Source organism: Eucyclogobius newberryi, unplaced genomic scaffold (genome assembly GCF_026437365.1).
Source record: "Eucyclogobius newberryi isolate DKJ021-1_F unplaced genomic scaffold, fEucNew1.0.hap1 SCAF_1, whole genome shotgun sequence".
Taxonomy (NCBI): Eukaryota; Metazoa; Chordata; class Actinopteri; order Gobiiformes; family Gobiidae; genus Eucyclogobius; species Eucyclogobius newberryi.
In genome coordinates, this window is record NW_027315723.1 from 21,129,046 (window position 1) to 21,154,336 (window position 25,291).

Sequence of the window (25,291 nt, forward strand, 5' to 3'; positions counted from 1 at the left end):
GTAGTCCCAGTTTAGTCCCTGTTTAGTCCCAGTATAGTCCCTGTTTAGTCCCAGTATAGTCCCTGTTTAGTCCCAGTGTAGTCCCAGTGTAGTCCCAGTGTAGTCCCTGTTTAGTCCCTGTTTAGTCCCAGTGTAGTCCCTGTTTAGTCCCAGTGTAGTCCCTGTATAGTCCCTGTTGTCCCAGTGTAGTCCCTGTTTAGTCTCAGTGTAGTCCCTGTTTAGTCCCAGTGTAGTCCCTGTTTAGTCTCAGTGTAGTCCCTGTTTAGTCTCAGTGTAGTCCCTGTTTCGTCCCAGTTTAGTCCCAGTCTGATCTCAGTTTTGATGTGTGGTGTGTGTGAGGGTTTGTTTTCTGCGCAAATCAAGCCCTAAATTAAATACATTGTGCTGTGACGCTCTTTTTCACAAATAAACTCGACAAGAAATAAAACCACACCTGATCGAGCTCCACATGTTGACGGATCAGCTCCTCCAGCCCGTTTGTGACAGGAACAAATGTGGCGTCCTCGCTCTATATGGCTGAAGAACGCAAGGATAATATTTTATTTAGTCCCCGTTTCTTCCTCTGGAGTCCTTGCGTCCTTGAGGATGTAACCAGAGCATATGGGCCACTCCGCGGGCCTCGCCTAATGCTACGCTCCGTATTAAATCGCTCAACGGCGAATCGAAACTAATCAAATCAATCTGACGGATGACCTATGCGGCGGAAGTGGGCGCTGATGATCTGACCTCAATGTTTCACTTGCCTAAAACTTTCCGCTGGGTAATAGACATGCCGTAATTGTATTTGGGGAGGATCGTGGTGGATCGGGGCGCAAAAGGCGGTTGTAGGTTGAATTCCCGTTCAGTTTTTTCCGTTTTCCTTGGGCTTCTGAAACATGAACGCTTACACTTTAATGTTTAGAGCTGTTTTAATCCTGAGCTTCATCGTGTGCGTATAGCCGGTGTGTCCTTGGGCAAGACACTTCAGCCACCTTGCCTTTGTCTGAATAAAGTGGAGTGAGTGTAGTCCCGATGTAGAATTCTTACAAAAAAAATTGTGTAGACAAAACACAAACCTCTTAAAGGAAAAATAACACAAGGTTAGTCAGTATTTTAACTCTTAGATTGTTCAATTTCACCAAACGCACAGGTTTCAAGGTTGGAAAGCTGTTTCAGTGTGAATTTACAAGTTAGAACTCGTAAAATTCTTTGTGGAATTTACCCCCATTTTGATGCGTTAGTGCAAATGTGAACATAGCTTAATTGCTATCTTTTTATCCCAAATAAGGCAATTTTTTTGTAAATATTTAGGGTAAAACTTTCACATTTCAAAACGACAAGAATAATCTGCATATTGATTTTCATCTTTTGTCATATTTGCTGCGCTAAACGCCAAACGACATTCATTTTCGGCAACATTTCCCACAGATTATATGGCGATCCCCTCGACAAGCCGGCCCCGTTTCCCCTGCAGCCGCCGCGCTCTATCCTCCTGGCAAATGCAAATACACTATTGACTGGGTCCGCTCAGCTCTTTATGCGCATGCAGGCGACTAGAGGGACACTTAAGCAGCTAAATACTTGGAGCTTTGTCTGGCGAACGCACTCTCGAGAGCATTTTAGGAGGCTATTATTCCAAAAAGAGGACGGCGAAAGAGATTTGAATCCTGGAATACAAAATGAGGGAGATTAGAGATGTAATACAGAGGCGTTTGGAGTTGTAACATAGACGTTTATAGGCAGATAAGTGGAAAAAGGTTTGCTCGTGGCTCATTCCAGATAAGATTAGACGAGAAAACGTTTATTTGTCCCACAATGGAGGTATTTTATAAAGTACAAAAACAGCAATGCCAGAATATGAAGGAAACTGTTGTCAAATATAAGGCTATATGGTGCCATATAACAAACCTTTAGATTATGAATTGAAAATAAAATGAAATAATCTTGATAGAAAAACGATATAACAAAACCAAAATGTGTGTCAAAAAATTATGACATCTATCAATAGCAAAGGTAATATTACAATCTATTGCTGTATTGAAATGTTAATATTCTGTGTTTGTGTTTGTTTAACTTTACTGTTGTTGCACAACATTTTCAAATGCTGCATCGTCCCCCCGGCAAACGTCAGGTGTTTCCATCACTTCGTCAGTCCCACTCAAGACCAGCTGGTGGGGCTGGCCCAGCCAACCGTTCAGGGCGTTCATGGTGTCGCTGAAGGGTGTGGTGGAGAAGAGGTAGGCATCAGCTGTCAACCTCGCCTCTTCTACCTGTAAATGATCAATCAGGACCAGATACTTGTAGGTCTCAGTGCTCTGTGGGGGCAGTAGGTGCTCCAGTGCAATCTTCAGACGGACAAAATCCCCAGGATCCCAACGTGTGAGCTTCGGGATGTTCGGAGCTGCGGAGGCCAGGATGGATACTCGGATAGACGGAAATGATGAGACACGACGACACGTTCAGTAGCTTTATTAATCCTCACAGGTACACACACGACCCGTCCCGCCGCTCAGATACCTTGCCACAGGTGGTGTCATAAAACACATGTAACGTCACCAAGCTAAGGATCAAAGAAAGAAATGCAGGTGACATCACAAGGCATCCTGTAATGTAGGAGCGCCCCCTAATGGTCGACCCACTACCTGCAAGAGCATAGAAACAAAGGAGCCGCGGGGCATGTTGTACACTGTGTATGCGATTGAATGTCCTACATTTGTGAACATCAAATATAGAGATGTTTTTTGACATAATTTCCTTTTTTTATATCCCGCTGGTTTAAAATGCAGTCATATGAAAAAAATAATTGTTGTCGTATTTTGACAATCACAGTCGTTATCTGGACTGTGCAGACTCTAAAAAAAAAATATGAAAATCCTTTTTTTATAACAAAGACATTGGCATTATCAGGTCAAAGTTTCGAAAAATAATAAACTATTTCTGATTATCATTAATATTACACTTAGTAAATATATATTCTCTATCTAGAAGCTTTCAGTCAACATATTTCAACCAATATACAAAATAAATTATTATTTGACTGCCATATTTTCCGGAGTATAAGTCGCTCCAGCCAAAAAAATACATAATAGAGAAGAGAAAAACATATGTGTCTGACCGTGGATAAACCAGTTACATGTCTACCCGGAGACATTAAGAGTTATTCACAGATTCTGAAAGTGTGAATTCAAAGCTTTCCAATTATGTCTCACTCATGCACATCTGATCATATTTGAGTAAGTTGTGGTCATTTGAATGTATACAACTCTCAAACCCATTCACTGAGAAAACGGCCTCTAAAGATTCTCACCTGAGAGAGCCCAGAGTCACAGGGGGGCTCATTTGCATCTCATTGGGATAAGCCCTCCCCCCTGTCACACTGACACCACCTCCCCCTACAGCTGTCACTCAAGACTCAAGGAGTGTTGTTATTGATGTAGTGTTATTTTCATTAGGACTTGAACTGGACTTGAATCAGAAGTTACTATATTAACATGGAAATATTTGGATTACAAAAGGCCCTGAATAGAATCAAAGAATCAGAATCGGAATAGGGTTCATTGCATTTGTCGATAAACAGAACACTGAGCACTAAACGGCATGATATGTACAGAATGAAATATAAGGTATAAAGTTATGTAGTGCAATAGGAAGTGGTGATATGTACATAATAAAAATGTATTAATCCAAGAATGTGAAAGTTATTTTCACGTTAACAAATCACATCTCTACCATCCAGAAGTCGGAGTTGAATTAAATATTTACTTTTGATTCAGCACCATAAAACACACACATAAAGCACGACCCACATGTAGCATGTGTGTCAATATGCCACTGGGCTGGATCAGAAGGTTGGTTTGACTCAGGGAGGTGCGTGTAAGCAATAATACAAACTAGTGAATTATATATTTACAGTGAAGGTTTACCAACATACAATTAATCCAATATTTACAAAATGTACAATCTGCAGATGTTCAATGGTTTCATATACTGAAATACTGAAAGGTTCACAATCTATGGTTGTATAAATTGCAATCAAAGTTCAACACGAGATTCAGCATAAAACATCCAGTGTAGGAAGTGCACACACATATTAAATAACATTTGCACATCTCAATGAAATAGCAATAAAGTGTCCATGAAAGAGCAAGCAACAGAGTTTTTGTATTGTCCAAAAGATAGCGCTGTGACTGATTTGAGAGTTTGCAAAGTCTGTGGTGTCTTTTGGGCGGATTGGACGGCTGAATCAGCCCCTACCATAACCACAGGAGACTCATGTTGAAGGATTTGTAGGTTTGTAAAGTTCAGTGAATCAGTTCTGGTTCAGGGTCCAGGCGGGTCTCAGCTCGCCATCAATTTAATCTTTTGTTCTGGTTCCCCACTGGGCGCACCTGGCCTGCGGTCAATAGACAGGACCATCAGTGAAATACCCAAACATTAGCTAGCTACTATGTCATTTAGTTCATCTCTTTAAATTAACAAATAATGCAGTAAATACTTCAGTACATTCATCAATTCAATTGTATAAATACATTATATAAATACCTTTCGTTAAGGTAAATAACCGGTTGGTACGGAGCTAACAGGTTGATAGCAAGTTTAGCTTCCAACTTAGCCCCACAGCCCGGAGCTAAACGCAGGTTTTGCCACGAAAACTTTCGTAATGCATCATAAAACAGACATAAAACACAACCCACACAACATAAGGGTCAAGAAATACTACATAAGTATATAATTTGTACCGACAAAACTCAGAAAAATAACCTGATTCAGTGCACTGAAGCAGCATGTTAGCTTAGCATTGCTCTGTGTCTGCTCCGGTGCGCACCGCCTTAAAACACAGCGTTTTAAGCAATTAGAGTAAAAGTACCTCAGTTCCGTTGCAATGTAGTCCAGGTAATCATCTCTGGAGAAAGTCTGGAGAGTAAATAATGTCTCTGAGAGAGAGATATGTAAACAGTACGTGGCTGAAAAAAGGGTAACGCCCCCCCGCGGCACACGAAAACTACCCATTTTTAACAGCTTAATGTGTACTTTTAAGGTAAGGTACTGATATCCGAAGCACGGAGGGGCTCCTTTATAACTTCAACTTTCACATAATGCAAAAAAACGTAAATCACAAATTTGGGGGAAAAAAAGTAAAATCTCAGTTTCACCGAGGCCGACATGTACCGGAAATTAGGCTGCTCCGACACATATATAAGTGGCACTGAAGTATAAGTCACATTTTTGGGTGAAATTTATTTGATACATTCCAAAACCAAAAGCACATTTCATCTTGAAATGCAATTTAAAATAACAGATGAGAGAACATGGTGTATATGTGTACGTATGCTAACGCTAACACCTTCAGCTACATGAGGCACAGACAGAACTGTGGTAAGTGTCTGGTATGTTAACGTAACATATTAACAGTTATTCAGATAACTATGGTATAAAGAACATGCTAACAGTTTACCAAAAGTTTACCAAAGCATCAGTTTTACCCCAAATCACTAAATCCATTGAATTCTTCTTCCTCTGTGTCACTTCTAAACAACTCCACAAACTCCAGAGGTAGAGGAAGTGCAGATTCTTCTTTTGCGTCGCTTAGAGCCTCGAGCGCCCTCTTGAGGTTGTCAGTGTGAAAATAATGACTACTATCACATTATAAGTCGATCTGGAGTATTAATCACCGGCCAAAAGTATGGAAAAAGGTGCGACTTATAATCCCGAAAATACGGTAATTGAAAACATCATCGCTAACTAGCCGACTCCCAAACTAATGAGTTGAAGCCAAGCCCCCGGAAGCCAAGATGGCCGCCATTGAAACCTATGGAGCTGCTCATTGGCGCATGGTTCCAAAAAAGTTTTTTAGTTCCGCATTACTTCCTGAACAGTGGTATATCTCCTCCCACTTTTGTGACGTCATCGCTGTGAGGCTTTGGCGTCGGGAGCGAGCACGTCACAGCAGCGTGAACGACTGAAAACAGTCAACACAGACTTTTGGAATAATTCGGCTTGAAATAGTCTGTTTACGTAACGTATAATGATGAATTGTTATATCCATCTATAAATATACATGTATCATGTTGTAAAGCTCTGATATTTAAGAGAATTTTAAAGAAGTGTTAAGATAAAAAGTCTGGTTTAATGACAATGAATTACATTTAGAGGTGGAATAACGTCCTCATCATTTTCTGTAGTTTTTGGTTTGGGTATTTATTTTTAACTTTTCAGTTATTTATTTACATAATATAATTTGGCCAATATGCATTTTTTTTAATCAGATGAGAAGAAATATAAAATATAATCATCGATTCTGTTACATAATTGAGTTAAGCAGTATTTAATGATATTCAGTTTCCTTTTGTGTCGTTTTTTTTATCATGTCAATCTTTAATAAATACAAAACACATTTGTTTATTAATGTATTTAATAAGAATAATGAACATGAATGAACTTGTTCAATAAATGTAAATCTGATTATAACTACAAATGATAAATTGATTTTAGCCAGTTTTAGTTGAGTTTTAAAGCTACAATGAGTTTTAAAGCTACAATGTGGGAGTCCCTTATTAAGGTGTTTTGGAGTCTGTGTACTGTTCATTATTATTATCATCATTAATAGAATCAGAAAATGTATTGCCATTGTCAAAGAACAGAATCCACAAACAGTGGAACTTGCTTTGGTGATTCAGTGCAACATAAAAATATTAACAATGATAAAACAACCTGTATAAGTCAAATAGAACAAACTGAATAAGATAAGATATTCCTTTATTGTCCACACATGAGGAAATTTTGTTGTTGCAACACAGTAGATACAGAGGAAAAGGACAGATCACTTATAGGAAGTTTAAGAAACACTCTTAATAGAAGAACTCTTATAAACAAAAACTCCTATAGACAGAACCTCTCATACCTTAATAAGGAATGGAGGAGGAAAATAAAGATAAAGATAAAATAAAAACAGCGTAGGACAAAATAATACTAATAATAATGGTAAAATAAACACTCTTTTTACATCAGTTATATGCACATGAATGTGACATTTTTGCGTTAAATACTGAATATCTCAGTATTTAACAAGACTTTGTTTCCATGGCTACGCAGTCTTCTGTACTTCAGTAACTGCACCGTTCAGCTCCATCGTATGACTGAGACAAACAGAACATGTCACAGCTTTAGATTTATACAAGTCATAGAACATACACTTCATATGTTTAGATTATACAAGTCATAGAACATACACTTCATATGTTTAGATTATACAAGTCATATAACATACACTTCATATGTTTAGATTATACAAGTCATAGAACATACACTTCATATGTTTAGATTATACAAGTCATATAACATACACTTCATATGTTTAGATTATACAAGTCACATAACATACACTTCATATGTATTAGATTTATAAAAGTCATATAACACACACTTCATATGTATTAGATTTATACAAGTCATAGAACATACACTTCATATGTATTAGATTTATAAAAGTCATATAACACACACTTCATATGTATTAGATTTATACAAGTCATAGAACATACACTTCATATGTATTAGATTATAAAAGTCATATAACATACACTTCATATGTATTAGATTAATAAAAGTCATAGAACATACACTTCATATGTTTAGATTTATAAAAGTCACATAACATACACTTCATATGTTTAGATTAATAAAAGTCATAGAACATACACTTCATATGTTTGTCCTGAAGCTGCTTCACAGACACATGTGACACAGCAGTGTCTCTTTTGAAGAACAATTATCATTTAGTTTTTTTGGTCATAACAAAACAGACATTTTATAAATTCAAAATACTGATTCTACACTGTTTACTTTTAGTCGAGGCACAAGTTATTATTAAAATACCTTTTGCTTTGGAGTCGTCAGGAGTTTACTTGAGATGACTCTGTGTCTGCAGTGATTAGGTCTGCAGTGACCTGTAGTGACCTGTAGTGACCTGCAGTGACCTGTAGAGCTCTGGACAGCACAGACAGACTAAACTCACTGGTCAGCACTCTGAAGATGAGAAAGATACTCATTAGAACATTGATATATTCTGCACATTTAACAGAGAAAAGCTGGAATATGTTATTGACAGATTTACATTTCGCTCTGTAACACAAAAGTTCCTCTTTTCACATTAATTTTTAAAGCTAGAACCAAAAGTCATTTACTTATGCATAAGTTTAAACCTTAGAAGTTAGAACATAACCGACATGTTTGCTAAATCTCTACATATTCCATGGAAGTAAATCCATGACATTCCTATACAAAACAAGCGTGTGCTTTGCTGTTTAAACACAGCACACGTCATTATGAAATATGTAATAAAACCTCAAATGTGGTCTCAGCCCCTGTAAGTACAGGACTGTCACTTTTAAACACCTTTACATTTATATATGTAAGATATGACCCATTATAGCAGGTTATATTTGAATTATTGGTTGTTTTTTATAGCACATAATACAAACATTTTTTATAGCACATAATACAAATAGTTTTCCTTGATCTGTGCTTAACCTTTTGTCTCTTAGAACATTTAGTAAGAGAAATAATTAGTTATTTATTTGCAGAAGCACGAGCCATCACGACGTGTTGTTGCATCTTTGTGTAGCTAAACTTTAGCTTACGTTAGCTCGTGTTAGCTCGTGTTAACTCGTGTTAACTTGTGTTAACTGTGTAATCGTTGATTTACACTTCACATGGAACAATGTGTGAAACGTGAGGAATGACATACAAACACAACTTACGAGTATCGTGGTCTCGTCTCGTCACTTTCTTCTGTTTGTGTTTAGTTTTCGTCACATGTTCTCCCGAGGCTCGTTCATGAGGTTTACGTGCGCGCTCGGTGCGCGTACACCATTCACCGGAAGATTAAAAATGTATTTTTTAAGTATTTTAGAAACAGTTGAAGAGTGAAATTCCTTCTATTTTATTTTTAGACAAAAAACAATTTAGCATGTTTGGTAATTTTAGAGGCCGAACTCCTGAAATGGTCCGACCAAAAGGCTGCATTCTGCGAAGTGGCCACTACTCAATTTGGAGCCAGAGGCAGAGGGGGCGTACCCTATCCAGATAATATAATACATCCATGGTTGAAGCCCTGGTACGACCACATTCCCGGCCCGGCGCACACAGCTGTAGCATTGGCCTATTGTACACGCTCATTTCATTAGCATTAAAAATCGGCTCGTATTACACCTTTTACATTATGTTCTCTGCGTCTCTTTTGTCCCTGTGATCAGCGGTCGCCACGGCCTCTCTCCGCTCCTATAATCAGCCTCTCTGCACGCGACGCCGGCCCTTTAAAACTCTCAACCTTCTCCCTTGCGGTGGTCCTTCAACGGGTAATTACTGCTGCCAGAGAATCCGGCACGCGCCACCTCTGCGGGGCTCACCTGACTCTACATTTTTTAAACGGGCCTAATTGGCACCTCCAGTGTTGCCGGCGCTCCGATCGCTGCCTGGGCCCCGGTTCCCGTCGCCGTGTTCCTGGGGCAGCTGTCAACCAAAGACCCCATCAGACCCCCCAAAGAGGAGAGACCTCGAGGCTAATGCAGCTGTCGCCCGTGCGTTTCGTGTTCCGGGACGGCACTGGAAGAGGTTTGAGGCGACGCCGCTTTAGGTGTTTTACCAAAATAACTTAAACCACTGATGTTGTTTTAATTTGAGAAAAGAGAACGGTTTGTCACAGTTTGAATGGTCTTAGTGCCTTGTCGCCCTGTACCTCCAGTGCCATGGCCTCTGAAAACGATTGGGAGATTGTGAATATTTGATGTCTTTGATGGTTGAGTATTTTTGAGTAAATGAGTATTTTTAGAGGAATACATTTGTAAGTGAAAAACACAACATAATGCTCGAATGATGAGATTCTTTTTGCTGAATTTGTTGTTTTGCAGATATTTTACAACAATAAAAAAGAATGTCATTTTATGTATTATGCAGTCACAAACATGTATGAACGTTTTAGATTGTGGCAGGTTCATTGATTATAGTTCATCAAATAAGTCCATGTAAATAAAAGAAAAAAAACATAATAGTTCACGCCACAAATCGTGATCCTGTAATTTAAAGGTGCAATGCGTAACTTGCTTTGTCGATAATGTTCCACAATATGGCTTTGAGAGGTAAAAAAATGTATCCGTTGTCTCCACTCGTTCCTCTCATTCAATTATGTTTGGTTTGACGAAAAGCTCAGTACTTTTACTCCGGGTGTACACTGACTGGAGCCGGACGAGTGTTCTCCCACGAAACCACCTGAATCTGCAAATGCAAATGACCCATGTGGGTCCCGGACCGCTCCATCGCTGGATTCAATGTACACATTTGTATTCCATTTGATTCAGCTTTAGTCACCAAAAATATGAAATAAACAAACTTCGACAAAATATTTTACTGCTCTTTATGTCGCAAGCCTGTCCATGGTCCAGTCTTCATGTCCTGAGCCTGTCCATGGTCCCGTCTTCATGTCCTGAGCCTGTCCATGGTCCCGTCTTCATGTCCTGAGCCTGTCCATGGTCCCGTCTTCATGTCCTGAGCCTGTCCATGGTCCCGTCTTCATGTCATTTGGGGAATGAGTTTTTGGGCCGTGACAGGAGAAAACCTCTGCTCGCGGCCCTGAACTCTGCTCTGTCACAAACCCACACTCGGCAGACTAATGGCTTGTAGCTGTAGACATATGTTGCTTTGTGTAATTGCTTTAATTGCTGTCATTGTACGTAATGGCTGGTCTTTTTCATGCTCCCTGGCGGTGGAGGCATTGTCGCTAATTATATCCATCAGCCCCGCAGCCAAAAGCAGCGTTTCGCGATGAATTTTTTGGAGCGCCGAGCGAGCCGGGTATGTTGTGCTGCTCGTGCTGCTCGTGTGTGCGCGGGGGCGTGGGGGGAGGAACAGCGGGGCGTAAGCGGGTTTATAAATCATTAGCGAGAATATAAAAGACGTCCTGTTGAGTAGCTTTAATGGGAAGAGGGTCATGACTCCGTTTTGTCTTTACTTTGCCATGCGTCTCGTCGCTCTGTTTGCATTGTCTGCCAACAGGATCATTTATAAGGTGCACTTGGCTCTCCAGTTTTGTCCCGCTTGAATTATTGATTTGGGAGTTTAGAATTTGAATAAAACACTTGCAAAGTCAAACTGGCTCGGAAAAACTTTAGTGCTTAGGCCTCGGCATTTAAAGGATAAAGTTAAGTGTTTTTTTTCTGTTAGTCGGCTTGACAAACTATTATTTCGAGGCTTTATGTCGTCGTCGTTGACCATGTTCTGTGTTGTTTCTCCGTCAGGTACGACACCATCACAAACCAGTGGGAGACGGTCTCGCCACTGCCGAAGCCGGTGCACTCCGCCGCCGCCACGGTCTGCGGAGGAAAGGTGTTTGTCTTCGGGGGCGTGAACGAGGCCGGGCGCTCCGCCGGGGTGCTACAGTCCTACGTGCCCCAGAGCAACACGTGGAGCTTCATCGAGTCGCCCATGATCGGTAATTACAGGACGAGCAGCGTACACACACGGGCCGAGCGGACACGTGTGGGAAGTTACAAGAGTGTCTTTAACTTTTGGCATCTTTATTTTCTAGAAAACTATAAAAAACAAAAGACACAAAGAGGAAACTGTAAAACAAAAGCTTTAACACATTAAATCATGTCCAGCATAGGTCCCTTTATGAAATTCAAATTTAAAGTAAAAATCGTTTGATGTTTGTTGAGAATCAAGTCCAGTTTTTAATTTAAAAGTTGTTGCAGTATTCTATTTCTTTGTAAAAAATCTGTTTCCATTATGTTATCGATACATTGATTCCACTGCAGGAGTTTTGTGTCCCAAATACATTGTGGGGAAATGTGGCTCGCAGTCTTCAGCGTAAGCAAAAGAATCAAAGCTATTTGAATACAAAAAGAAGGCAAGATAAATATTGTCAGCATTGAAAAAAATATCTTCTTTTAAATGACTTACAAAGTTCCAGTGCACACAGATGTTAAAACTGTTCCTGTGGGTCCGTGTCCCCATAATCCCTGTCCCACCTCCATCATCACTGACTACACTGCATTACTGGATGACAACAAATTGCCCTCCATTTTGGCTCCTCCACTTTTCTCTCTAAATGGCCCTTTTCTGCCGTAAAAGCACCAGGATCACTGCCCCGTGTGTTAGCACGCCACAAACACGTGAAAGATGGACATTACAAACATTGGTTCACATTCAAGAGCTTCTTTAAAGTCATCACTTGTTTGTCACCATGGAGATGTTATTTCGATGTCTGTAATGTTCCACAGTATGGCAGTAAACACATCAATGCCAAAAACATTTTCCAATTAAATTCAAGATAGAGAAGTGTTCCATAGTGTTCCATCATAAACAAATCCTTATCCTTAGATTGTAGCTATAGATGTCAGTTCATTAGCTAAATATGATCTAAAATAAAACACCAAAAGCTTTAAACACTCTGCTAAGTAAACGATAGTCTGAGCATCGAATGATATGTCTTCTAATTATCTCTGACAACCGTCCAGCAGTAAAGTTACACAGTACTCTTGATGCCTCTGGCTGTCAAAACTGCAGTATTTGCTGGTTGGGAGTCTGTGTACTTGTACATAATGGCCTGGCCAACAGTGACAGTGCCACATGTCGGAGCCGCTCGTCCCTCCGTGTGAGATTATATAGAAGCTGATGATCATATTTCGTCTGGAGGAAAAATGCGAGATGCGACTCTTCATTCAAAGGAGCGTTGCATAACTTCTCCTCGACACATTCCTTAAAAGACACATTCACACTCGCACCATATCGAAACCAAGTCTACGTCAGGACTAAACCAAGTCTACGTCAGGACTAAACCAAGTCTACGTCAGGACCAAACAGAGTCTACGTCAGGACTAAACCAAGTCTAAATCAGGACTAAACCAAGTCTACATCAGGACTAAACCAAGTCTACATCAGGACTAAACCAAGTCTACATCAGGACTAAACCAAGTCTACATCAGGACTAAACCAAGTCTACATCAGGACTAAACCAAGTCTACATCAGGACTAAACCAAGTCTACATCAGGACTAAACCAAGTCTAAATCAGGACTAAACCAAGTCTACATCAGGACTAAACCAAGTCTACATCAGGACTAAACCAAGTCTACATCAGGACTAAACCGAGTCTACATCCCCAGTCCCAGTCTAGTCCATGTTTAGATGGACCCAGTCCTAGTTTAATCTGTTTAGTCACAGATTTAGTCCCAGTTTTGACGTGGCGTGTTCAGGTACAGATAAGATAATGAATACAGACCTGGTTAAATAAAGCTCAATAATATATTTTTAAAAAAGAGATGGAGAAGCTGAGGAGGCGGATGTTTCTGCTGCCGCTGAGAAAATGGTGTTATCGCTCAAACGGCCGGACGCCAGCGGGGTCAGAGAGTGCATTTATATGAATAACTTGAGAGAAGCGATTTGACAGTAATTTACAGGTCGGAAATACAGTCTCCCCTGTCGAATAGCGAGACTTTTACTCAAGTACTTTTTTGTTTGACTATTTCTTCCACATAGAATAGTTTCATCATTTCTTCTGAGTCCGTCGTCTCCTCCTCCTCCTCCTCCTCTTCCTCCTCCTCTTCTTCCTCCTCCGTCTCTCACCATCTCTCTCTCCGGTGTCTTATCGACTGACGCAAATACTATTACGTGTGTAGCGTGCGTACTTTCCCGTGTACTCCCGTGTGTAGCGTGCGCGGCGCCGTCGCTCTCCCGCACCAGCTGCAAATGGCTTTCACAAACACTTATCAGACCGACTTCCATTTCTCACAGAATGAAGAATAATATTTTTTCTTGTGCCGAGAATATTTCCCCAACAAGTCCATTGAAGGGATGCGTCTGCGAGCGAGCGTCACCGCCGACAACGGACTATTTATATACGTAAAGGCTGCACGTGGAGCGGGTCTCACTGTCCAAATGATCAAAATGCCAGACGCTTGGAGAGATTTCCCGTGTCGTCGAGCAGAGCAGATGCGTGGGCTGTTTGGTTTTTTAGCTCAGGCAAAAGTGTCACGTTCTTTTTTTTTTTTTCTTCTTCTTCTTCTGTACAGGAAGTTGTACAGGGAAATTCAGGCAACAGTTTTTTGGGTGTGTCCTTGGGCAAGACACTGCATCCACCTTATTTACCTGATTTAGAAAGTGTGGGAGTGAGTGGTTCTTGATGGTTGGAGAGGCCCCGTGGCACCTTCGAGAAGCTTGTCGAGTTTGTAAAGTAAACACAAACACAAACTCAGAATCATCCTTTTCCCGTTGCACTGTCGGACATTTTAGTTTTAACCTTCAGACAGTGGAATTGACCTCTGACTTCTGAAATGGTCTTAATTATGCGTAGACCTTTTACTTGAAGCGGCACGTCCTGGATAATCAACGGCATCGACATTAGTGAGGCTAAAATGTTTTGCTGCAAAACCTTTAACATTTTGTAATATTAGGAAATCTGCTAGTGCATTTGAAATTGTCATGTTGCGTTGTATGTTACTGAGCTGCTGTTAATAACGAGCTGTGATTATAATGTATACTTTTTACTGTAGATGGGAAGTAGCAGTAACAGAAGTCTGGTGCAGGTCATCTTTTCTTTCGTAAGATTAATTAATTAGAACATTTTCTATGACAAATAAAGACTAGACTAAACTAGGTGAAAATAAAAGTTAAGACTTTATAGTATCTACCCAACCTTAATAAAGCATGAACAACGTTTTGTAATGAACAAATAGTTTATTAAGACTGATTAAAGCTTAGTAACATCTTAATTAAGTTGTTAAATTGGCTGCACGTGATTTTTGTGTGTGATAAAGTACAATTATATTGTCTAAGCAGCTCGTGCGGTCAAAAAGAGACCTCTGTGCGCTGCCTGCGTTTTATTCTCCACAAAGCAGGAAGTTCGCTGTTAGGATGTAAATATTTGTTAGCTTTAACGTGACAATAAACTATGACATGAGCAATAAGTTTGGACAGTTGCAAACAGTTTAAAATGAACAGTTTTTTCATGTATTTAAGACGGTAAATCAGGTCATTAAGGTGTATGTGTATATATATATATATATATATATATATATATATATATATATATATATATATATATATATATATATATATATATATATATATATATATATATATATAGGGCCCACGTCGCCCTTGTAAAAGCGGTCTTGATTTCAATGGGTTTCTTATCTGCTTAAATAAAGGTTAATAATAAGTGATTACATATATTTAACAAATAGCAACACATGGAAAATTAACTGGCACAAAGCAACAACAAAAAATATATGAAATCCAAGATAAAGGAGTTGAAAGCCAAAGAAATGACAGGCAGTTACCAAGCCTTCCCTCCTGAAAAGTTACATTGTGCACCTTTAATAACAATAAAACAATATTAACAACAGAGTAAATATAAAAGTGACACAACACACAAATGTATTGTATTAGTTTTTCCAATTCATTCAATTATATGAGTTGTATGTGCAGTCATTTGATAAAAGTAAGTCAGGCTAAAATTAATCATATTCATTTGTGATGATGTTCGGTATTTGCTTACTGTAAATATGCTTTTCTGGGGATTAACCGATGTGCAAAAGTTCCACAGAATTGGCTGAGCCCTTTGATTATTCGTCTGTTTCCCATCATGCCTTGGGATGCCCAAACACGCTGCATGTAGTATGAATATTTCATCACAAATGCATGTAGGTCAGTCTATAATGATCGGAGATTTAGGCAAAATATTTGTTTGTTTAGGCCCCGAGCACCAATGAGGCTGTTTCATTTGTGCAGCAGGTTTACATCAGATTTACAGCAGATTTGCAGCAGGTTTACAGCAGATTTACTGCAGGTTTACAGCAGATTTACAGCAGATTTGCAGCAGGTTTACAGCAGATTTACTGCAGGTTTACACCAGGTTTACATTATGTTTACATCAGGTTTACAGCAGATTTGCAGCAGGTTTACAGCAGATTTACAGCAGGTTTACAGCAGGTTTACATTATGTTTACATCAGGTTTACATCATGTTTACAGCAGGTTTACAGCAGGTTTACATTATGTTTACATCAGGTTTACATCATGTTTACAGCAGGTTTACAGCAGTTTTACATCATGTTTACATTATCTTTACAGCAGGTTTACGTCAGATTTACAGCAGGTTTACAGCAGATTTACAGCAGGTTTACATCATGTTTACAGCAGGTTTACAGCATGTTTACAGCAGGTTTACATCATGTTTACAGCAGGTTTACAGCAGTTTACATTATGTTTATAGCAGGTTTACAGCAGGTTTACATTATGTTTATAGCAGGTTCACATTATGTTTACAGCAGGTTTACAGCATGTTTACAGCAGGTTTACATCATGTTTACAGCAGGTTTACATTATGTTTATAGCAGGTTTACAGCAGGTTTACAGCAGATTTACAGCAGATTTGCAGCAGGTTTACAGCAGATTTACTGCAGGTTTACACCAGGTTTACATTATGTTTACATCAGGTTTACATCATGTTTACAGCAGGTTTACAGCAGGTTTACATTATGTTTACATCAGGTGTACATCATGTTTACAGCAGGTTTACAGCAGTTTTACATCATGTTTACATTATCTTTACAGCAGGTTTACGTCAGATTTACAGCAGGTTTACAGCAGATTTACAGCAGGTTTACAGCATGTTTACAGCAGGTTTACATCATGTTTACAGCAGGTTTACAGCAGTTTACATTATGTTTATAGCAGGTTTACAGCAGGTTTACATTATGTTTATAGCAGGTTCACATTATGTTTACAGCAGGTTTACAGCATGTTTACAGCAGGTTTACATCATGTTTACAGCAGGTTTACATTATGTTTATAGCAGGTTTACAGCAGGTTTACATTATGTTTATAGCAGGTTCACATTATGTTTACAGCAGGTTTACAGCAGGTTTACATCATGTTTACAGCAGGTTTACATTATGTTTATAGCAGGTTTACATCATGTTTACAGCAGGTTTACATTATGTTTATAGCAGGTTTACATCATGTTTACAGCAGGTTTACAGCAGGTTTACATTATGTTTATAGCAGGTTCACATTATGTTTACAGCAGGTTTACAGCATGTTTACAGTAGGTTTACAGCATGTTTACAGCAGGTTTACAGCATGTTTACAGTAGGTTTACAGCATGCTTACAGCAGGTTTACATCATGTTTACAGCAGGTTTACATCATGTTTACAGCAGGTTTACATTATGTTTACATTAGGTTTACATTATGTTTATAGCAGGTTTACAGCAGGTTTACAGCAGGTTTACAGCAGTTTACATTATGTTTATAGCAGGTTTACAGCAGGTTTACATTATGTTTATAGCAGGTTCACATTATGTTTACAGCAGGTTTACAGCATGTTTACAGCAGGTTTACATCATGTTTACAGCAGGTTTACATTATGTTTATAGCAGGTTTACAGCAGGTTTACAGCAGATTTACAGCAGATTTGCAGCAGGTTTACAGCAGATTTATAGCAGGTTTACAGCAGGTTTACATTATGTTTACATCAGGTTTACATCATGTTTACAGCAGGTTTACAGCAGGTTTACATTATGTTTACATCAGGTGTACATCATGTTTACAGCAGTTTTACATCATGTTTACATTATCTTTACAGCAGGTTTACGTCAGATTTACAGCAGGTTTACAGCAGATTTACAGCAGGTTTACAGCATGTTTACAGCAGGTTTACATCATGTTTACAGCAGGTTTACAGCAGTTTACATTATGTTTATAGCAGGTTTACAGCAGGTTTACATTATGTTTATAGCAGGTTCACATTATGTTTACAGCAGGTTTACAGCATGTTTACAGCAGGTTTACATCATGTTTACAGCAGGTTTACATTATGTTTATAGCAGGTTTACAGCAGGTTTACATTATGTTTATAGCAGGTTCACATTATGTTTACAGCAGGTTTACAGCAGGTTTACATCATGTTTACAGCAGGTTTACAGCAGGTTTACATTATGTTTATAGCAGGTTTACATCATGTTTACAGCAGGTTTACATTATGTTTATAGCAGGTTTACATCATGTTTACAGCAGGTTTACAGCAGGTTTACATTATGTTTATAGCAGGTTCACATTATGTTTACAGCAGGTTTACAGCATGTTTACAGTAGGTTTACAGCATGTTTACAGCAGGTTTACAGCATGTTTACAGTAGGTTTACAGCATGCTTACAGCAGGTTTACATCATGTTTACAGCAGGTTTACATCATGTTTACAGCAGGTTTACATTATGTTTACATTAGGTTTACATTATGTTTATAGCAGGTTTACAGCAGGTTTACAGCAGGTTTACAGCCAAACTCAAGCAGAACTGTGCAATCAGGTTTGTTTACTCTGCTCGTGAAACAAAGCAGAACATAGGTCACTTTTCATTTGGAACAATGGCGTTTTTATGCTTTGATCATTGATTCTGCTGAAATCTGCCATGTTTTTCAGTCCCTGTCATATTTTGTGTCATATTGTGTGTTTGTTTTGATACTCGCGGACCACGTGTGTCCCTGATTGGCTCCTCCACCTGTTGCGAGGCGGTCAAAAATAGAGCCTTTATATAAAACCACAATCTCCTCCTGTGACTTGAATTCATCTCGGCTTTTTAAAGCAAACCCACACTCCGCAAATGACATTCCCTTCAAAGCCGTCACACATCCGGCTTATATAAACACAGGAGATATATGCGATCACCTATAGCACAACCTGGTCACATCCCTCCAGAGCTGCAGGCGTCGATGGGATCTCCTTATGTAAAGTATAGACCTCACTGTCTCCGCGGTGACAGACTGGCAGTGAACTGACGAGTCCTCCTCCGGGGAGACGCAACGGCGGCACCTCCCACCGTATCGACCCACGGGCAATTACTCGCGGGTGTGACGTGGCGAGGATTCGATTGACAGTGCCATTATGGAGCTGGGCGGGAGGAAGGAAAATAAAGAAAACAGGGCGAGAAAATTGAGTAGATTGGTGCGTTTCCATGGTAACCTAATTGAATGTGCCTTTTCCCTCCATCAAGCTGAATTAGAGTACATCCTCGCCTTTTGAAGCCGTAGACGTCACTACGTTTGACGGGTCTGCAGTGTTTGCGTGCGATGACTACAGGGATAATTGCGCTGTTTTATGCACATTTTAGTGTTGTCATTGAGTAAATACAGCAACGTCGCTTATGTAAATGATCTGGTTCAACATTATGGCTCTTACGAAAAGGAAATTTGAATTTTTGTCAAACATTTCAAGTGTGGATATGTTCTCATCCAAGCCGACCAGGATGTGACCAGTATCTGACCAGGATCTGACCAGGATGTGACCAGGATGTGACCAGGATGTGACCAGGATGTGACCAGTATCTGACCAGTATCTGACCAGTATCTGACCAGTATCTGACCAGGATCTGACCAGGATCTGACCAGGATGTGACCAGTATCTGACCAGGATGTGACCAGGATGTGACCAGTATCTGACCAGGATGTGACCAGGATGTGACCAGGATGTGACCAGGATGTGACCAGTATCTGACCAGGATGTGACCAGGATGTGACCAGTATCTGACCAGTATCTGACCAGGATGTGACCAGGATGTGACCAGGATGTGACCAGGATCTGACCAGGATGTGACCAGTTTCTGACCAGGATGTGACCAGGATCTGACCAGGATGTGACCAGTATCTGACCAGTATCTGACCAGGATGTGACCAGGATCTGACCAGGATCTGACCAGTTTCTGACCAGGATGTGACCAGGATCTGACCAGGATGTGACCAGTATCTGACCAGTATCTGACCAGGATGTGACCAGGATGTGACCAGGATGTGACCAGGATCTGACCAGGATGTGACCAGTTTCTGACCAGGATGTGACCAGTTTCTGACCAGGATGTGACCAGGATCACGAGATGAACTGTAGAAGTGACTTATATGAGCGGCAAAACGTGTTCACACTCAGAATTCTTATTTATTTTGCATTCGAACCCTCCTGGACGACGGAGGGATCACACAGACCATTGGATATGTGGGTGGATAATTTGCCTGCCCCGCCCACTTTCCCACCGTTTTTCATCAGTGGAGAACGAGGGAAAAGTCTTGCCACTGAAATACGATCAATCTGAATCATTAATAACCCATTTAAAACCTGGTTTTTAGCCTTGCATGCAGTTCCCTCATTTCATTCACTCTAAACGTCTTCTTTTCTTGCTTTTTAAGGCAAGTTATACTATTTTCATTGCATCGTAAATTCAGCCGGAAAGTTTCAGCTGAATGTTTTCGACACGTTGCCGTGTGGCTTCAATACACTTGTCAAATTCCCTGTTTATTCCCCACACGAGCGTTCATGCGTGGCCCCCTCCACGGCCCCCTCCACGCCAAAGTGAAATGGAAAAGGAGCGGAAAGTTTTGCGCTGACGCCGTTTCCAACTTATTGTCGTTTCAGCAGAATTTCCGATCGGTTTAAGGCCTTTGCAGGCGATAAGGAGGCAAAGTGCTCCATCCCCTGACAGCCAAATCCACATTATAATACCTGCCCAAAATGTCCTCCAACGTCCCGCTCGATCTCGACACAAACAAGGCTTCCGACTGTCTTTTGGGGAGAGAAAGAGAAGATGTTTTTTTTTTCCCTTTGAGAGATTCCTGTTATTATGTTGCCTGAGGCGCCGGGCGAAGCGAAACGAGCGCCGTGTGGTTTACGGGGACTTACACACAACGTCATGTGTTGCATCCGCACACGGACGTGCCGGCGGAGCATTCCAATGAGCTGCAGCGCCGACGCGTCACGAAGCAGGAAATGTGAAGGATCACTCGCTCGAGAGGGGGATTTTGCCGTTTTAGATGTTACATGTTTCTCAAAACGAGTTCAAAAGCGAAACCTAAAGGTCAGATATCACGCCTTGTTCGTGCCAGAAGCAGGAGATGAAAAGAGGAGGGGGTAATATTGTATCATAGTACAGGAGATCTGCAAAATGTGTATATTGTCTTGTGAAAATGCTGTCAAAATGAGACAAAAACATCTCGTGTAATCCCCCAAACGAGGGTGAAAGTGATGTTTCTGCCCTTTTGTGGTTCATTTCACGCTCCGTTCACGTTTTGAGCAGCACGTGAACCTCAAACTGAGCATTTACGGGCACATTTTAGCACATTCCTCGTCATTTTAGCTCAATCTTGGTCAAATTATGTATAAATCTCATCTCGTATTCGCAACGACTAATCGCTAAATTAATCAAAGAGCGAGTGCATTTATAGCAGGGGTGTCCAAACTTTTTTCACCAAGGGCCGCATTTTGAAACTTAAACGGGGCAGAGGGCCCGAAACAACTTGACAATGTCGAATTTGTTGAATGACAAAGTGAATCATTCAAAATTTTGCATTTGACATAATTGCAATGAGCCTCCACACTTTTAATTAGACCTAGAACATTAAAATTAGGTTGGTATAACATCAATATGTCTGAATTTTCCCAATTTCACAGTAAAAAGTACTACTTTTTGTTGTTTGGGCCAACATAGCAGGAAGCTGGAGGGCCAACGAAAATTGATCTGAGGGCCGCATTTGGCCCCTGAGCCCTAGTTTGTACATGCCTGATTTATAGGAATCCAAAGCAACAGAAGTAGAACATTATCATTATTAAGTTAAGAGGAAGTTATTTTGTTTTTCAGTTTCTAGAATATTTTGAGCTCGTGGAAGTCGCTAGAAACAAGCAAACTTTTTGTACTAACATTTTCTGCATAATTTCTGTTTAATCAGACGCTATTGATGATTAAAAAGTAAGCGTGCATCGTCGACGCTGTTCTTAACGCGTCTGTCGCCCTCTGCTGGTTAGAGTCGGGAGTTGATCCTGTTGAAATGGAGAATTAGCAGCGCAATCAACACCAAACGTAACAAAGCCATGGAAATACAACTCGCAGATTACTAAAACATGGCAACGATTCAGAAAAGGTTGTATTCCGGCGACATAAACCGTATTGTCCCCTCTTGTGTACTCCACTGTTGTATTTGTTTAGTTTACTCCGTTTTTTTCACTATTTCACAGGCTAAAATGAGTCAAACGCAGTATTTTATTGTCTTAAGTGGCTCTGGGGACATTTCTCCTGTGTAACTTTAAGACCACCACACAGCGACGTCACTCAAAGCGCAGACGGGTCTTAAACGTGTGGAAAGGCGGCGTATGTGTGGCGTCTTACGGTGATTGGGACGAAGTGTCGAGGTGTTGATGACATTATACGACGTGTGAAGTCTCCAGAGGTGGAAGTTAATTAACTCCAGCTCCGTTATCGTCCCAAGTCTTACGCTCCTTTTATGTCTCTGTGGAGCATTCGCAGAGCTGTGCTAACATGTGCTAACATGTGCTAACACGTATGAATACTGAAAGATCACGCCGCCTGCAGCCACCGGCGGTAACACATCGTCTATAAGGATCTCTGAATACGATTCTGAATTAATTTTGTAGCAGGTAGTTTTGAAAGCAATTAATTGATACGTATATATTTTATTTATTTTATTTTATTAAATATATTTTTTTGCGTTAATATTATTATTTTCACAAACATGTGTCCGGCTTTATGAAACTGAACTTTCTGAAAGACAAAATGAGGTTAAATTTGACATAAACGGCCAGATTAAAGTTATTAATATTTAGGTCTATTTTTTTGGGACGATATATTTGACCAAAAAGACTTCTAAATGTTTTATAACTTCACTGTCACGTGTGGCCCCTGCTCTCCAGCGCCCCCTGTCAGGTGTGGCCCCTGGCAGGTGTGGCCCCTGTCAGGTGTGGCCCCTGTCAGGTGTGGCCCCTGGCAGGTGTGGCACTTTTGCTTCTGGAGGTTTCAGAAGAGCCAGACGTGACCATGAAACACTTTTACTTCTTTATTTGATCCTCTTGTGTTTTTAAAAGACTAAACGCAGAACAACACACGACCAGAGACAAAACACGACCAGAGACAAAACACGACCAGAGACAAAACACGACCAGAGACAAAACACGACCAGAGACAAAAGAAGTCAAATAATAATAACAATATAACTTTCTCTCTTCTTTGTTCCAGATAATAAATACGCTCCGGCCGTGAGCCTGAACGGCTTCATCTTCATCCTGGGCGGAGCCTACGCCCGCGCCACCACCATCTATGACCCGGACAAAGGCAACATCAAGGCGGGGCCCAACATGAACCACTCACGCCAGTTCTGCAGGTACCGGATCAAACGCCCGGGCGGGGCCACCATGTAAAACCCGGGGCTTATGGGTAATCTGCCGGTCTGTCGTATCCACGGCGCACGGTTCGAGTGTCACCGACGTGATTTGATTGGGTTTCGTGGATTAAAGCGTCGTGTTCCGCTCGGGCTTTTTCAATACCGTATTATACCGAGTATAAGTCGCACCAGCCGAAAAATGCATAATAGAGAAGAAAACACATATATAAGTTGCACTGGAGTATAAGTATATAAGTATAAATATAAGTATAAGTCGCACCCCGGCCAAAACTATGAAAAGAGGTGCAACTTATAGTCCAGAAAATACGGTACTTTAGGAGCGTTTTTATTAACAGCACATTGTATTACGAGGTCAACGAGAACGCGCATGTCAAAATGCTGCCGTCTTCTCTGTCGCCCTCTGCTGGTAACAGTGGGGATGGCTAGTTAGCAGTAAAGCTATTTGCTAAAAATATTGAATTAAAAAAACAAAATAAAAATAATAATATGAATAATAATATATAAATAAGTAGAATTAAAATCAATAAAAAGTTAATATAAATACATAAAAATTTGATTAAAATAAAGTGTTTAAAAAATAGATTAAAATTAATTAAAATAAATAAACAAATAGCGTGGGCTGGCTCTCTTAACCTTAGACTATTCTAACTAACCCCCTGCGTTCCCTCTGGCGCCCCCTAACGTTGGGAAATAACGCACCAGACACACTTTATTAGACTTTTACTGCTCCGCAAACTAAGAAAACGCAAGAAACTAAACGATGATGTGTCTTTTCTCTGCAGCGCCGCGATCCTGGACGGCAAGATCTACGTCACCGGGGGCATCGTGAGCAGCGAGGGCCCGGCTCTGAGCAACATGGAGACCTTTGACCCCACCACCAACCAATGGACCCTGGTTCAGTCCCTGCCGTGCCCGCTGTTCCGACACGGCTGCGTGGTCATCAAGAAGTACATCCAGAGCGTCTGACCATGACTCTTGTCCCGTCACGGCCATTTCAAAACACACACACAAAAAAAGAACAAACAGGAACCAGCAGCCAGCCCGAGCGGCACCGCAGGACCACCGGGGGGCGGGACCACCGGGGGGGCGGGACCACCGGGGGGGCGGGACCACTGGGGGGGCGGGACCACTGGGGGGGCGGGACCACCGGGGGGGCGGGACCACTGGGGGGGCGGGGACACCACACGCGCTTCCGGAGGACTCTTCCACACTTCTACGCCCCCTGCTGGATGTAAAACACACTCGGTCATGACGAGGGGAAGTCACGTTTCGTCTGAAGCACCGGGGCTTCGGGCGAAACTGAAGCGTTTTGTCGGACGTTTTTTCTCTTGTTTTAGTCATAGTTTTCGCTCGGCGATGTTTGATGTTTGATCTAGACATGGGACAATAACTGGTTTAAAGGGATTTAATATGATTTGTAGAAGAGGAAACGCCCTTTAGAACTTCAGTGATTAATCAGCTAAATGTGTCTGTCGACTATGAAAGATGTTCATAGTCGTGTTTTTATGATTTTGAATTATACAGTTTTTATAACAAAATTAGCTTCATTATCAAATCAAAATGTTAAAAAATAAATAGACTTTCAGATTTTTCATGAATAATAATAACTTGTTTATTGTGATTAATCTCTAGGGACAAAGCTTCAGTCGCCATATTTAAACTTCTTTATTTGGTTGAAAATGTATTGAAAAAGTACAAATTATTGTTTGCTAAAATAATCATTAGTTGCAATTTTAAGAGCTGAAGCTCAGTCAGGTAAAAAAAACTTGTGAATTTAGTCAGTGTTTTATACAACTGTAAGAAAAAAATAAAAATAAAATAATAATTCAGTTTATTTTTAAATAATACTAGCTGGAATTATAGCCATATTGTGGTTTTTCTTTTCTTTTTTACAAATCTAGTGCAAACATTTAAACATGTCTGATTCTATTTATTGTTTAGTTGCAGATTTGACAATTTACTAAAATAATTTGAATAATTAATTGATTAATTGAGTAGATTTTGGCTTGACTTGACTTGACTCATTATTCTTCTGTTTCCCTTTGGCCCACATTGGTATTTAAACAAAATAATGGAAATTTAAA

At 40.4% G+C, this 25,291-nt stretch overlaps 1 protein-coding gene across 2 annotated transcripts in view; it reads left to right on the plus strand.

Moving 5' to 3' along the window:
* Positions 1-24,207, plus strand: part of LOC140355276 (kelch-like protein 29) — a 420,755-nt gene extending 396,548 nt beyond the window's left edge. For both annotated transcript variants that reach the window (XM_072440142.1, XM_072440143.1), the window contains 3 exons: positions 11,271-11,464; positions 23,042-23,186; positions 23,990-24,207. In XM_072440142.1, the coding sequence (XP_072296243.1) occupies positions 11,271-11,464; positions 23,042-23,186; positions 23,990-24,173 (523 nt within the window). In that variant the 3' untranslated portion in view covers positions 24,174-24,207. The remainder of the gene's footprint in view (positions 1-11,270; positions 11,465-23,041; positions 23,187-23,989) is intronic.
* Positions 24,208-25,291: the final 1,084 nt, after the last annotated feature.